The sequence below is a fragment of the Rhamphochromis longiceps genome, linkage group LG16 (assembly GCF_057381845.1).
Source record: "Rhamphochromis longiceps isolate RC_006_pf linkage group LG16, R_longiceps_female_GT1.1, whole genome shotgun sequence".
Taxonomy (NCBI): domain Eukaryota; kingdom Metazoa; phylum Chordata; class Actinopteri; order Cichliformes; family Cichlidae; genus Rhamphochromis; species Rhamphochromis longiceps.
Window position 1 is genome coordinate 30,057,616 of NC_140572.1, and position 16,162 is coordinate 30,073,777.

The window sequence follows — 16,162 nt, forward strand, 5'->3', positions numbered from 1 at the left end:
AATAACCCCAGCATCTGATACAACTCTTTTTGGTAATATTCATCAATATATTTGTCACATATTTAACTACAAATATGATTGGCTCATTAATTTTAAAAAAAAGTCCTATTTGAATAAAATGATGAGGGTCTGATGCAGCCCTTAGCTAATTAACAAGAAACTGAAAAAGTCCCGACACAGGTTAGACACCCTAGTCCTCTGGATTAATGTCTTAGCTTTGAGCCACTCCCCTAACACACCCATTTCTTTCTAACTTTTTGGGTTATAGTTACCTGATGTGAACCAAAGAATTTCTGTGTTCACAACAACAAGGGTCATCAAATATTAATTATATTTATTTGTGTGCCTCTGAATTTACACCCATTATTTGCCACCATCCCTTAATGTGAGTAAAGAGTTCATTGCCATTTCACATAGTTCTTTGAAAGCAGGTGACTCAGATCTTCTGAGACAAAAATATCTGACTGGGTGTTTGTGAGCTGACCCTTTTGAGTGATCAATATTACATTTCCTTAATTATTAAGCAGAAATTTCTTTCCTAAATGTTGCTAGCACTGGTTAATTGATTGACATATTAAGACAATTCAACCTTATGGTTTGTTAAACAAGTTCAAAAGCATCTAATTTATCATTTTTGTTTGAAAGATCTCTTAAAATCACCATTGTACACCATTTCACCTTTGCAGACATTACATTTAAGCATTTCCATGCTTTTACTGTTAAAGGAGAGGCTTTGTTGTAATGAAGTAATAATACAAATTATAATAATGATAATAACGGCCCGCATAATTCAAGTTAATAGCATATCTTATCATAATACCCAAGTGAACTCCTAACCATACTATACATGACCAAAAATACTGATCAGTTTGAGCTCAAGAACCTAAAAATGAATTTAATCCCTTGTGACAAAGAAACTGATCTTGTATTTTCTTTATATTGATGTCCGCCACTGGTTTGATTACTTTGTGTTCCTTTGTTCCTTTTTTCCTCAGTTCATGAATAAAGCAATCATGGAGGTTAAGTGAATGGCCTTGAATTTTGCTTGATTGCAAGCTGCCAGATTGCTGCAATTTAATTTTTCCCCTAAAGCTTCAGTTTTTAATGAAAATGCCCTCTCTGTGTGTTTTTTCTTTGCTGCAGGCCAGTGGGGTCAGTGTACCGGTGAGGAGTGTGGCTCTGGTGGGGTTCAGACAAGGACAATATGGTGCATCCACATGGAGGGCTGGACCACCCATCACTCCCACTGCCATCACATGGAGAAACCAGAAAGCCAGAGACAGTGTTTTAAAGTCTGCGACTGGCACCAGGACCTCTTCGAGTGGGAGGCGTCAGAGTGGGGGAGCTGTGTTCTTGTTCCTTTCTTTTCCAATGAGCTCAAGTTGAGGGCAACTGAGTGCATTACAGCACAGCATGGGATCCAGAGGCGCAAAGTCTACTGCGTACGCACCTCAAATCGGACCACAGTCAGTTCGAGGATATGTGAATTCTTTTCCCAAAAACCACCTGTGGAGCAGGCATGCCTTGTCCCCTGCCCCCAGGACTGTGTGGTTTCAGACTTCAACTCTTGGTCAAGTTGCAGCAAAACCTGCGGTGCTGGCCTGCAGCATCGGACTCGACATGTTCTGGCCACATCAATGTATGGAGGGGCAAACTGCCCCAACCTAACTGAGACCAGGACTTGTTCCAGCCATGTTGACTGCCCGGCTGGGGAGGACGAGTACCAGTACAGCCTTAAAGTAGGGGCCTGGAGTGAGTGCCGAATGCCCCATCACAAGGATGCGCTATTAAGTGGAAGGACCACAGTGGACTTCAGTACTATGTCCAACGAGAACAACACAGCCACGCTGCACACACTAGCTTCTCACCAGCATTTCCATCACACCCACCACCACCTTGCTCATGCGCACATTAAGTACCCCGCGTCGTGGGAACTAGAAGTGGGATACCAGACACGACATGTTCGCTGTACAAGAAGTGATGGCAAAAATGCTATGCTGAGGTAAGCAACATGCTTCAAACCATAAAGAATAGGAAAATCATCTTAATATGGTAATGTGGATTGAAGTTGAGACATATTGATGCATTTTTCACAAAAATTAGGAATACTTGTGCCTTTTTCATTCATTATGCCCCCAAAGTGGCCACCCTACCACTTCACAACTCTTCAATGCAAAATTCCATCAGTTGCACGATCGTTTAAACTTTTCTTGGTAGATTTCTTACTGTACTTTAAATCTTCAGGTCCCCGGCACTGTGCTGCATTAGAATCTATAACATTTTCTTTGCCATCCTTCACAGTTGGTTGAAAAATGCTCTTTTTGAAAGCTGTCTTTGGTCTGCGCCAAACACATCTACTTTAACCACCGTCAAAAAGTTGTATGCTGGATTTGTCTTTCCAGAGTACATTATTTAAACCCCCACTGCAAAAAAAAAAACCCCTTCTCTCCCCCTATGGTTCATTGGCAAAATACTTTCTCCTGACACATCCCCCATGATTTTCAAATTTCTGAAATATTTATCAGATAGTATACGCTTACAGTTTGACAAAGACAGTTTGTTCATCCTAGAATAAAATGCAGGTTTTACAAGAAACTGTTTTTCAGATGCACTGCTCTAAGGCTGACATTGCTGGGGCAATCAATCCTGGAAGAATCGGCAGTTCTTTGAAATCAACAATACATGTAAAAAAGTTTGCTTTTCGTTTCTTTTCCCCACTGGGATCCACAAACCCATTTTTCCCTCTGTCAGACCACATACCTCAATGGTATAGAAAGACTGATGCCACCTGTTACCCCCTAAGGACATTCTAATAATTTGCACCAAATAGAACCCCCGATTCTAATTTTCTGGATTTCAAGGTGTGATAAATGTTGTGGTGCACCTGATTTGTTCTCATATGAAAACAGCAGTGCTGTATAATATTTCTTTCTTCTTGTGTGTTTTTTTTTTTTTTTTTGTACTGTATCCAAGCGGAAATGTTTGCAGGTTTAATAATGAAAGGAAATACCTGTAGTTTGTTTCTCTTTCATCAGTTTACTTTTCCTCTGATAAAGCGTGTGGAGAGTTTTAAAAATTATAGGAGCTGAATGTTGTTGTCTGTCAGGCAAAATAATCCTAATGGACATTTTTTTTAATAAAAGAGAGGCGTAATCAATGCTCACCACCTCTCATGAGATGTATTCAGTGAAATAAAATGGTTTTTATTGATGGTGGTTATTTATTCAATTATTACTAGATTATATGAGGGCTGATGTTTGACCAGCATTTCAGCAAGGAAGGGAGGCATTATTGTGTTAAATGTCAAGTGTTGCCCCCTTCCACTCTCTGCTGTTAGAGCTAACCTTGGTATTTGGATTTGATAAGAATGGATTTTTCTGCACGTACTCGCACACAAAGCAAAAAGCAGAGCACACACAAATGCACACCTACACATGCTGTGTCTCACACACACACAAACACAAATACACAGTAACAAACAACATTCTGTCTTGTGTTTTTTTGCTTTGTTTTGTTTTTCTCATACAGAAAGAAAATCATTGCATGTATATTACATTGATTAAATGCCACCATACCATTTTCTTGGTGTAAAGTGTCACTATTAGCTGGCTGTTAAAATCCATTTCTGACTGCCATCATTGTTTCAGGGACCACATTTCAATCATGTTGTTTCAATTAAGCCTTTTTATTGCTCCATATTGCTTTTTTATTTATAATAAGGCATACTACATTGAAGTTGTACAGCATTTAATTGTCATATCAATTTTCTTGTGATTGCTCTTGCTTGTTGCCATTTTGGACAGAGTAGTTTAAAAGTCGTTTATCTTGCCACACATCTCTTTTCATTGACATGTTTTTTTTGTGTGTGTGTGTGTGTGGTTTGAAAAAAGGATTTTATTTTGCATTGCTTGATTAGCACTTATTTTATCTAAGGAGGTGTGGCGCTTTTGAAATAGATTTCCCACGTGTATTGTGCTTCATTTTTCTCAACTTACAGCCTCATTACAAGGAGAAAGTCTAAAAATTATCTTGTATCTCAATAACCTGACTAATTCAACTTCCAAGATTAGCCAATAAAAACTGTAATTGGATGAGAAAACACGTGCTTTTCGTTTGGGATTAGCCTATTAAATGGCCATAGTCTGGTTATCGTAGCTAAGGATATGGCTGATTTAGGCTTACCACCACCACCCAGATGGCTCACTGGGTTATGACTTCATTTATGGGGTCATTATACAGTGGTGAAATAGATCACACATGAGCTTTTGCTGATAGAGCTTTTTTCTGATAGAGCGACAAAAGTCAATTCTTGGCAGTCCCAGATTTACTACTGGTACAAGTTGACTGTACTTTTCCCCAGGAGATCAGTGTTTGTGCCATGTGATATTGTTGTTGTTTTTTTAAACTCTCATTTCCATTTATTTCCATGTCACTCTTTTAGTTTTTGTCACACAAAAGACTATCATGCAGAGGACGTATGGGTCAGTTACATGGTTTGGCACTATAGTGGGTTGAACAGCAGCAGCAGCAGCAGCAGTTTAATGGGATAATAGCATTAAAATCATGACTAATGACTTGTGCTTGTGCTTGGTTAACATCTCTGAGTGAGCATATCAGCTCTTTGTGGCACTTGTGTAAAAGATTGACTTTGTCTTGAGATCTGTGTTAACAGGATGTACTTTAAATTCTTGAGTGGAAGAAGTAAAGGTCATTTATTCAACAACAAATCAACATAACCACTTGCTCATAGGGTCTCATACCTCTCCATCGGCAAATCCAATTAAATTCCAACAACATCTATTTATAGCTTGCTTTGTGTACAACTGCACTCTCAAACTTTAAAGGGGTCACAAAGATATCATGTTATGAAATTAAATTTCCTTGACGTGACAGTAATTTACTCTCCTCAATCTGCAGCCTCTGTACGAAGGACAAATCCCCACTGACCTTCCAAACATGCGTGATCCCCAAAGACTGTCAGACATCCGATTGGTCATCGTGGAGCCCCTGCTCTAAGACCTGCCGGTCCACCGACCTATCCCCTGGCTACCGCCTCCGGTCACGGATCATGACTCAGATCACAGTTGGCGGGGGGAAGCGATGTCCTGCCCTTGAGGAAAAAGAAGCTTGCAATATCATAGGCGATTTACTTCCAAACTGCCCCAGGTAATTTTTTATTTATTTTTTAAATAGAGATCATCTTTATTGCTTCTTAAGGCCACAATCTTCAAATGAACGTTCTTTTCATTTGCAGTTTCACCAATGCACGATAAACTTGAGGACCAAATGAGGGTTTTTAATTTGGCTTCTTGGAACAAATTCACCTTAATAATTATGAGAGAAAGCCTAGAGGTTAAAATATTTATGACTTTACTATTGAATTGATTTGTGCACACTGTTTTTTTTAGCATCATTTTAATTATCTTGTGGCAGCCACAATAATCTTGTGTACTGTAGGGAGCCCCATAGACATGACATGATAAAAAGAGGCCTTGACAGAATGCCATTGTATTGGGGCATTTGGGTTACGATAGGATTTAGCTAATATAACATGCACACAACAAAGTAGTCAATGGAGAATTACTTTCCCTGCTGGTAGATTTTGTTTTATTTGCTGAATCTACACTGAGTGCCTGAGAGCAGAGGATTTACATGATTAGGGAAAACTCATTACGGAAATTAAGCATTTGATAGATTACTACAGGCTGTTGTTCTGGTAAACTCCTCAAATATTATTGCTTTCTGCATCACTGCATTTTTCATAGATGAAACCAAACATTTGTTTAGAAGTTTTGAAATCAAAATAATCACCCCCCACCCCCTTCTTCTGACATACTGTGAGAGATGCTTTTGCCAGAGACTGCTCTCACTAATTTGTCTTTTGCTTTGTGTGACTCTTTGAAAGCAACTGGCACGGCTTTGTGTATACTGAGGCTTTATCCTTCTTAAGTACGATCATTTATCAATTTATTTCTTAATGGATTACAACTTTGTTTTTGAAAATACATAAACAAGTGTTGACTTTTTGTAATACATATCAAACAGTGGCTCCATCACTGATTCAATTTATCAGCTTTTAACTCATTAACATTGCAAATATAACTAATTAGCATCCTTGCATGCTCTGTTAGGTATGTGTGGAGGACCACTGACTGGGGCGAATGTCGGATTCTACCCTTACTGAGCCAGCAGAACCGGAGACTGGCAAACATCAGCCTTTTATGTGGAGGGGGCATCCAGACCAGGAAGACCTACTGTGTTCAAGTCCCTGATGCCTCAGCACCACATCACAGAAAGGAGGGTAAGGGGAAAAATGCCTTTATTTCAGTTGACCTTGGGCTTGCTGGAAAAACACAGTGACTCAAGAGATGCACCATAAATAATTTTCCATGGTTTGTTTGTGGTTTACATTATTAAGGTGAATGCAATGAGCAGAAAAATACAAACCTAATTCCCACAATATTTGGATGCTGTTTTAAATGTAAATTAAAAAATGTAAATAAAACCTTTAAACAATAGTCTGTAAATATCTGGGAGCCAAGAAAACCTGTTGCTGGTGTTAAGGTTCAAAATTGAGGAGGGAGAGTACAAACCACCCATGGTCCAGAAGGTCTTGGTCAAACAATGATTTTAATGAACACACGTGTGGGAAGATACTCTGTACGCCGACAGCAAGTGATCTCCGACTTAATCAAAGCATAAACAGATATTTTATAGCATCAGGGTTTGGTTTACTGACGCCCCTTCATGCGTCACAGATACATTTTATACATAGATCAGATCAACACCACAATGACTTTTAACCCAGAAGATCATCTTCTATTTTCATGGCTGGTACTTTCCGTTCTTGTCTTAAAGTGAATTGTTCCTCTTTCTTGCCGAGACATGACTAATCTCTCCTCTAAATAAATCTAACTCATGTGTGTGTGTTGACCCCACATGCTCTTTCTCAATTCACCTGTTGCACTTCTGACCTTTTACCAGACCAGAGGCTCACTGAGACTATATGTATGTCTTCTACTAAATAAATGTTTTAACCAAGAACCTCTACTTAAACCTTAATATGAAATGACCTGATATATAAGTGTTTTGTAAGCATGTATTGCAATTCCTTCTATGGCTCCAAGTCACTTGCACAATAGATTGTCCGGACATCGCGCCGAACAAAGCTTCCGACCCCCAATTAATTGACCGAGCTCCAACTCTTTAATAAGCACAGATATGCATTGTGTATAAAATAGTCATAACTGCACCTGAAATACAAGGTCAACATAATAACTGTATGCATAACATCTTAAGGCCTTCTTAAAGCTATCTGTTACATTGTTAAAGCCTCGTCTTAGCCTGCTGCTCAAAATAACTTTCACTTCTGCAAAACTCTCCAAGCCTGTTTCCTGTCAGCCTGTGACTTTTAGCCTTTCTGAAAGACACACACTGTTCAACCCCTGAATGCAATATAAACTCCAGATTATATTATTAATGCAATGGTAATGATGACAATTATTTAACAATAGCAGTAAAATAATTTCCCTGCTCCACACTCCCTCTCTCGACCTCTGGAACACCAGAGGTCGCAATACATTGTGTCCTCGCTCAGACCCTCTCTAGCCGTCCTCTGGCTCAACCAGCTCCCATTCGAGAACACTCCATGTGTAAGCTTAGGTTTTCTCGGTCCCTCTCTGGTGGTTCAGCAGGCCTCGAGATCTCCAGGATCCTCGCCCCTCCTGTGGTCGCCGAGATCGATCTTCTGCAAAGGAAACAAAACACCTTTTCCTGCAACTCCCTAACTTATCCTTTTTGGGACTCTGTAATCAAAAGCCTGATCCTAATTATGTTCTTAACTTATTGACTTATATTTATATATATTCTTCAACATTACTCATCCCTTTAAAACTCTTTAAGCCCTGCTTTCACGTCCGGTTGCTCGCTCTATTTTTCCCTTATCTGATCATCAACATCCTGTGCACAAATTGTCGCTGCTGCAAATTCCTCTACTCTAAAAGATCCAAAAGAAAACAACCACTTTAATCAATTAAGTTTAAGCATATAAGCATATAAGCAATTACTCCTGTATACATTTCATCATAGCTAAATGCTGCCTTGAAACAACTCCTATGTGTTAACTTCATTTTAACCTCACATTTCCTATGTTATAACCCGTTTTGGTATAGCCTTTTTATTTCATTTTGCTCCTTTTAATGTAACAATACCTTCTAATTCTAATTTATCAGACTTAACCAAAATATATGCTTTCCTTCTTCTTTGGTCCTTCTTTAAGTTCAGTTAAAAGCTAAATGAATTTGAGGCCTTTTGCCTGGAATCAATACTGTCATGTGTGTTTCTTAACTCTGTGTCTGTAAGCGTGTGCAATCCTTCAATAACTTCAATAACTCATATCAAAAAATGCAATATGTATAAAAATCATTTCTATTTATAAGCTCTCCCCTTTATCCTAAAAATACCTCCTATGTAATATCTGTATGTGTAAGCCTACATTATAACCACTACTTCTAAAGATCAAAAAAGAAATCAAACCTGTTCTACTCCTTCAACCCTCACTAATTTTCCCTCTAAGATTTATTCACAGCTTTGAACCCTGGTATTGTATCTTCTAAACAGGATTCAGTTCTTTAATCCTTTAACCTTAACATAAAAATAACAGTTTCAGTTTTACCATATCCAAATGATCAAAAACCCCAAAAGTCCTAAAATGATCCTAAATTATTAAACAATTAAATTAATAAACCCTAAACCCCCCTTTATCTTGATACATTTCATGTGTCAAGATACTATACAAAACTTAAAAATGCTCAGTTTTCCCCACTCATGTTCCAATCTATATCATAAAAATAAACTTAAAACAGAACAATTATCAGTCATGTGTTTCTACAATTAATGGTAACTGAGTTATATCAAAAAATATTTCCCCTTTAGCATTTGGCATTCTCCCAACAATATACTATAATCCCATAATCTAACCCCACTTAATAAAACAGAACAGAAATTTTCTCTGGTAAAAACAAATTGTTTGTCCACATTTATTCATCCTCACATTCACTCCATATTTTTGCTAATAGTGGAGCTTCCCGCGTCAGATTCTCCACCCTCAGCAAAATGAGCTCAGTCATTTTTATTTTCCATAGGAAAATATTTCTTTATGCTTTTGGACTGGATTGACTCGCATAAAATCCTTTTTACAGGGACTTACGACCTGAATAGTCCCCAGGTAGCTTTCTCCTCAGCCAATTGTAATCTGGAAAGCCCCCTTATATTTGCTCTTCCCGAGAATTTTCAGCGCCGTTATTCACTGTTGCAGGCCTGCTTAAAACAGAAATGAAAAATAGAGCTGATTATTAGCTCATGAGAACACAAAACAAAATCACCTGACAGGTTTTCTTTAAGTGCACTGTTACAAAATAATGGGCCCAATTTTAGACATGTCGATGTTTCCTAAAACTCCCTCTATTAAAAACAAAAACAACAACCCAAACCTAATTGACAGAATCAACCCATCACCACAACAACCTCAACAACCTTAAACACACAAAAGTTTTGCCACCACATAATTTCACCTCCTCAATACACCGAAAGTCTCATTAAAACCACACAATTTGCACACAAAAATCACCCCCTTATGCTCTGTAACATACTTCAATTCAGCATAAAACATAACCCCCCTTACAACAACATATCACTAAACTATAAATTTCCTACCCAAATCTGTACTTCTCTTCTCTGCTATGCTTCCTCTTCTGAAAGTCACTTCCTCAGTCACACACACACACAGGAAGTTCCTTCGTCACCACTCACTCCAACTAATTTGCATACTGAGTCATCTCTCAATGAGTTGCTGTAACAACAGAAACATATGTATAAACATTACCACCTCATTAAATCATTTTATTTCTTTCTACAGTGATCACTGGTTTTGATCACTCAGTACGAGAGAGCACTCCTAAGTCACTCTTTTAAAACTACTTTAATCACTTTTTGTTTACATAACTCACTCCCTTTGTCATATGGCTTCTTCTATTCCTCAATTACAAACTCAAATGTATTTTATTAAACATTCACACCATTGTATCATTCATACAAAATAGCAAGCTGTTCTTCATTGCATATGTTTGTGTTCTTGGCCAGGTTTAATCAGTGTCTATGCATTAAACTCCATGAGCTTGTCTTGTCTTTATAAGGTTAATGCATTTTCTGTTTGTGTGTGTGAATTTGCATATGTTGCTTTTGCAGTGTGTCAGACTCCTGCACAATTCTCCACTCAAGCCGTCAGTTGTCTTTCCCAAATTTGCTAACCCAAATTTTAAGTTCCCACCTTATTAACAGCATTCCTGCTCCTCAGCCAGAAGTTAGGGCCCACTTGTCAGGTTTATGGAGACATGGCGCTGTGAACAATTCAACCAGAAACTTGCCTTGGCATGTCCAGTCAAGTTAACCTACAGGTTTCTTCCGACCGCTGCATGGGGAGAATTGATCCAGGTCTGTTTAGCCCCTAAAGAAACACAACTGAGACATTTTCATTATTATCATAAGTACTTAAACTACCCGTTTCCCTCTCTCTGGTCAGAAATCCCAACTTATGTCATGTATATACGTGTAAGCAGGTCTTCATTGCTTTTCCTATGTATTTTGTTAATGTTCAGTGAGTGTAAGCTGCTTTCTTCATTGCCTCTATATGTTATAGTCAGGTTTAATTCATGCATCTTTTCCCTGATTTCTTAATTCAAAACTATCTCACTTCTGATTCTTTCCAGAAATAATTTCACATGTAACACTTTGTCTATGTATGTGTGTTTTCTATTGTTGGTTACCTCTTTGTTTGTGACGGTGGACATCTCTAAACCATCATGAGTTCAAGCTTCACTTTCAGTCCAATTACACCCTGTATTCTCACAGTCGAACTCGTCCTGCTTCACCTTTCACTGGTCCCTGACCTCTTCTCTCAGTGTCCTTTTGATTAAGTCCCAGCCTGGCAAAATATCACATTCAGTGCCTTTACACAGCCGTGTGGCACTGTTCTTACCAGCCTTCAGTCCACCGTGCATGTTTCATCACGTAGTTTCTTCTTTTCTGTTGATCCTTTCACTCGTCTCTTTCAAGATTACTCCAAGCATGGCAAATCTGACAATCAGTGTCCAGTGCTTTACCACCGTTCATTATCCCACTGTTCAACTGCCCAGCCTGTAATTTACAGTACATGTTTCCACCTCGTGGTTCCTTACATGCTGCTGCTGGTGTCGTCAGTGTGGTTTCAGTTGCACTGTCTTTTGCCTGCTATTAATTCTTCTCAAGTCCACGATGTTCTGTTGGTCTTCATCAGGAGATTAACTGTCCTTTGAGCTTCTTCTCAGGATGGGGACAAGTGTAAGGTCAAGCTGTAAGATTTTAAGCCAAAATCTGGCCTGTTTTCTCCCAATTATGCTACTCTAGTGGTTTTGGCGCCGTACTCAAAATTCCGGGTTGAGAGAAGTCCACCTTTATTTATCTGTAATCTGTGTTGACACACTAAAACATACAATTAATATCCTTTTCATTTCTTTTCTCAAAACCTCCATACTTAATCTGCCTAGAGTTTAGCTCATCTGTTTCTCTCTCTGGGTGCTCACTCGTCACCTTATATGGGCATGCAAACTTCCTGTCACCCACACCATTTCCTGTTACACACACACAGCACGCAGCTGCTCAGAGCAGCTCAAGCTGCTTTTCTGTTTCTGCAGGCTAATCAAACTTATTTTGTATTTACAATCTACAAACCCTCTGTAATTCTACTAACTTTTGATCTAAAATGTAGCATCATTCACACAATGATTTCATAATCCTCTCACACACACACCTTTTAAATAAACTAAACTCTTATAACATCACTCATGCATCTCTTAAATTAAAAACACTTTCAAACTTTAAAACATCCTACTTTAGATCACCAAAGAAATACCTCTCACACCTTTATTCATCATTCAAAACCTTCTAGTCACCGCATTCACACACTTAAAGTGTGACTAGAGTTGAGGAATATAACTCAAAACACACTTTCCTAAGAGTATTTTAGACATGCTTGTCATAATCAAAAAGAGCAAGTCAAAAACAAAAAACAAACGAAAAATTGAAACCTCCATTAATTCTCACCGCACACACAAGAAATTGAAAAAATAAACCACACCAGCAACTAATGCTGGAGAAAAGTTACTACTGCAAGTAATGTGTTAGTCTTAAGTATGTACAGTGCACTCAATATATTTATATATCTACATTCAAACTCAGTCAATTACTATACATCCACTACGGCAACTCAAAACTTTATTTATAACCCTCTAATGAACATAAATGGCATTTGAAACACACACTCAACAATGTTTGCAGCAGTATATGTAAAACCAACTGTGGTTTAAACAGTTCACTACTTACTCATTTGCATTTTCACTCACACACACACCGTCTAAAAATAGCTCCAGCATTGCCTCAGACTCCTTTCACACAGAGATCTCTTATTTTATATTACAAAGACATCTTATATTTACAACCACTGTCAGATCTGTCAGCTTTAGCGCCTACACAATTTCGACAAATTTAAAATAACCGCCCAGCGGATAAACTCCCTGAGTTTTTTGCGACCAATTCACCAGTATCTGTCCAACAGTTTCTGGCCTCATCTCTAAAGTCCCTAACACAATTTAAAAGCGTCAACCAACCCAAACTTTGCCTGAAGCTCTATTTTTGGCGTTTCACAGCCAAGGCTTACCCCGAAGTGTTAGGTTAAAGTTACACGCCCGAAGTCCAACTTCTCCTGTCCAAAAAAGCGCAGGTACCGTTCCAAACGGTAAGGAGACTCTAACTCCTAGCTTAATTCCAGGATGCCCTGTACCCCACAGTTAAGCCAAACTGAACTAACCCTGTTCGCCGACAGGTCAATGTCGCGCGTCCACGACAAGGAGGGAGCATAACCTCCGGGCTCTGCGCTTCCTAGCAGACTCGAACTGCCGTTCTAGAATAATTTATAATACTTTGAAACAACAATCAACACCCAACACAAGTGTATGACTGAGGCAGATGCAACCTAGTGGTCAATTTGACCGCTCAGGTCCACTCTTATGACCAAATTTGGACTCTATCCAACAAAATAACCAATTCCCTACCAAACTACTTGAGACTCGAACTCAATTTCTTTGGGACTTCAACCCAGTATTTAAACTTTTCTTATCAGACTCTTAACTGCTTTCATTTCTTCTTAGCAGAACTCTAACTGCTTCAACTCATGAGATTTTTCATCAAAATCAAAACAGACATCCACCAGTAACTTCAGTGAGTAGACTTAAATTTTATCATGTCCAATTTGGCACACTTTGGAAATAATTCAACAGGTAGTGCCTTACCTTTTGGATAAGCCGGCTTATGCCCACTCACTTCGACCACTGGAATTCATGTCTGCCCGTCAGACCACCTAAGACCAAATTTCTCCATCTACACCTCCAATTCTCCCTCCTCAACCACCGGACGAAGCCCCCAAATGTTAAGGTTCAAAATTGAGGAGGGAGAGTACAAACCACCCATGGTCCAGAAGCTCTTGGTCAAACAATGATTTTAATGAACACACGTGTGGGAAGATACTCTGTACGCCGACAGCAAGTGATCTCCGACTTAATCAAAGCATAAACAGATATTTTATAGCATCAGGGTTTGATTTACTGACGCCCCTTCATGCGTCACAGATACATTTTATACATAGATCAGATCAACACCACAATGACTTTTAACCCAGAAGATCATCTTCTATTTTCATGGCTGGTACTTTCCGTTCTTGTCTTAAAGTGAATTGTTCCTCTTTCTTGCCGAGACATGACTAATCTCTCCTCTAAATAAATCTAACTCATGTGTGTGTGTTGACCCCACATGCTCTTTCTCAATTCACCTGTTGCACTTCTGACCTTTTACCAGACCAGAGGCTCACTGAGACTATATGTATGTCTTCTACTAAATAAATGTTTTAACCAAGAACCTCTACTTAAACCTTAATATGAAATGACCTGATATATAAGTGTTTTGTAAGCATGTATTGCAATTCCTTCTATGGCTCCAAGTCACTTGCACAATAGATTGTCCGGACATCGCGCCGAACAAAGCTTCCGACCCCCAATTAATTGACCGAGCTCCAACTCTTTAATAAGCACAGATATGCATTGTGTATAAAATAGTCATAACTGCACCTGAAATACAAGGTCAACATAATAACTGTATGCATAACATCTTAAGGCCTTCTTAAAGCTATCTGTTACATTGTTAAAGCCTCGTCTTAGCCTGCTGCTCAAAATAACTTTCACTTCTGCAAAACTCTCCAAGCCTGTTTCCTGTCAGCCTGTGACTTTTAGCCTTTCTGAAAGACACCCACTGTTCAACCCCTGAATGCAATATAAACTCCAGATTATATTATTAATGCAATGGTAATGATGACAATTATTTAACAATAGCAGTAAAATAATTTCCCTGCTCCACACTGGACTTTAAGAAGAGGAGTGTTGCCCTTTTCTTGCCTGATAAAAGATTCTAGGTGCTCAACAGTCCTGGGTGTTTGCTGTCATATTTTGCACTCCATCATACATCAAGTGTTTTCAGTTGGGGGAAGGTGTGTACTGCAGGCACCAGGAGTCTTCTGCTACAAAGCTATGCTTTTCCAGCAGCTACAACACATGGTTTAGCATCGTCTTGCTGAAATATGCAAGGGTCATCCTTGAAAAAAGGAGCGTATGTAGCTGTAAAACCAGCGTATGCCTTTAAGCATTGATGTGAAAGGTACGGGGGTCGTCTGAATGTATCAAGGTGCACTGATGGACCCCCATACTATCAAAGATGCAGGCTTTTTCAGTGAGCACTGATAACAAGCTCGTCGCTGCCTCTCCTCTTTAGTTCAGAGGGCACGATATCCATATTTTACAGAAAGCACTTCAAATTTCAATTCTGACCACAGAAGAGTTTTGCACTTTCCCTCAGTCCATTTTAAATGAGCTTTGGCCCAGACAGCATGGTGGCATTTATGAATCATGTTCACATATGGCTTCTTCTTTGCATGATAGAGCTTTAGCCTGCATTTGTGGATGGCACGCTGAACTGCACTCACAGACAATGATTTCTGAAGTGTTCTTGAGCCCATGCAGTGATTTCCATGATGCAATTATGACTGGTTTTAATACAGCGAGGCCTGAGAGCCATAGGATCATGGGCAACCAGTGTGGATCTACAGCCTTCTCTCTTGATTTCTCCAGATTCTCTGAATGTTTTGATGATATTATGTACTGTAAATGATGGGATATCCACAATTTGATGTCTTAAATTGTTCCAAAATTTACACACACAGTTTTTTTGCACATTGTTGAAGCTCTATCATCTCTACCTCTGAAAAGCTTTGTCTCTCTAAGATGTTCTTTTTATATTCAGTCATGGTACTGACCGGTTGCTAATTAAACTAACTAGTTGCAAAATGTTCCTCCAGCTGTTTCTTTTTAGTACCACTTACCTTTCCAGCCTTTTAAGAGACATGTTGTTGCCATCAAATCCAAAATAGTTTTAGGTACGAAACAAAAAATGATAAACATTCTTCATTGCTGTAACTGATATGTGTTCTAAGTACAACTAGAAAGAGTCTTTTACCAAGGTACAATACAATATAAGATCTCAAATTCAAATTTTATTTGTCACACACACACAACCATACACAGTATGACATGGGGGTGAAATGCTTGTAGCTGTACAATGCCGGACCATTAAATGACAGAAGAAAAGTTTTACAATATTTACAATTTACAGTTTACTACAAAAATTTACAAATTAACTTAGGAATTTACAGTAAAGAATGTGCAAATAGCAGAAGAGATTATAAAGATAAGGATTATAAATTATAGGAATTATAGGAAATGTGTGGTGACGTGTGTGAGAGTCCAGTCCTACACCTGGTTCAGGCCCCGAATAGCCTGGGGGAAGAAGCTCCTCCTCATTCTCTCTGTTTTGGCCTTAAGGGAGCGGAAGCGCTTCCCAGACCTCAACAGTGAGAAGAGTCCATTGTTGGGATGGGAGAGGTCCATCATAATCTTCCTAGCTTTGGACTTGCACCGCTTGGTGTAGATGGACAGCAGGTCAGGGAGCTCTGATTGAATGATGCGTT

General features: G+C 38.9%; 1 protein-coding gene across 1 annotated transcript in view; it reads left to right on the forward strand.

The window, feature by feature from the left end:
- thsd7ba (thrombospondin, type I, domain containing 7Ba) overlaps positions 1–16,162 on the forward strand; it is a 227,248-nt gene that overhangs the window by 90,486 nt on the left and 120,600 nt on the right. The window contains exons 4-6 of the mRNA XM_085385281.1: positions 1,144–2,002; positions 4,918–5,166; positions 6,132–6,301. Of these exons, the coding sequence (XP_085241407.1) occupies positions 1,144–2,002; positions 4,918–5,166; positions 6,132–6,301 (1,278 nt within the window). The remainder of the gene's footprint in view (positions 1–1,143; positions 2,003–4,917; positions 5,167–6,131; positions 6,302–16,162) is intronic.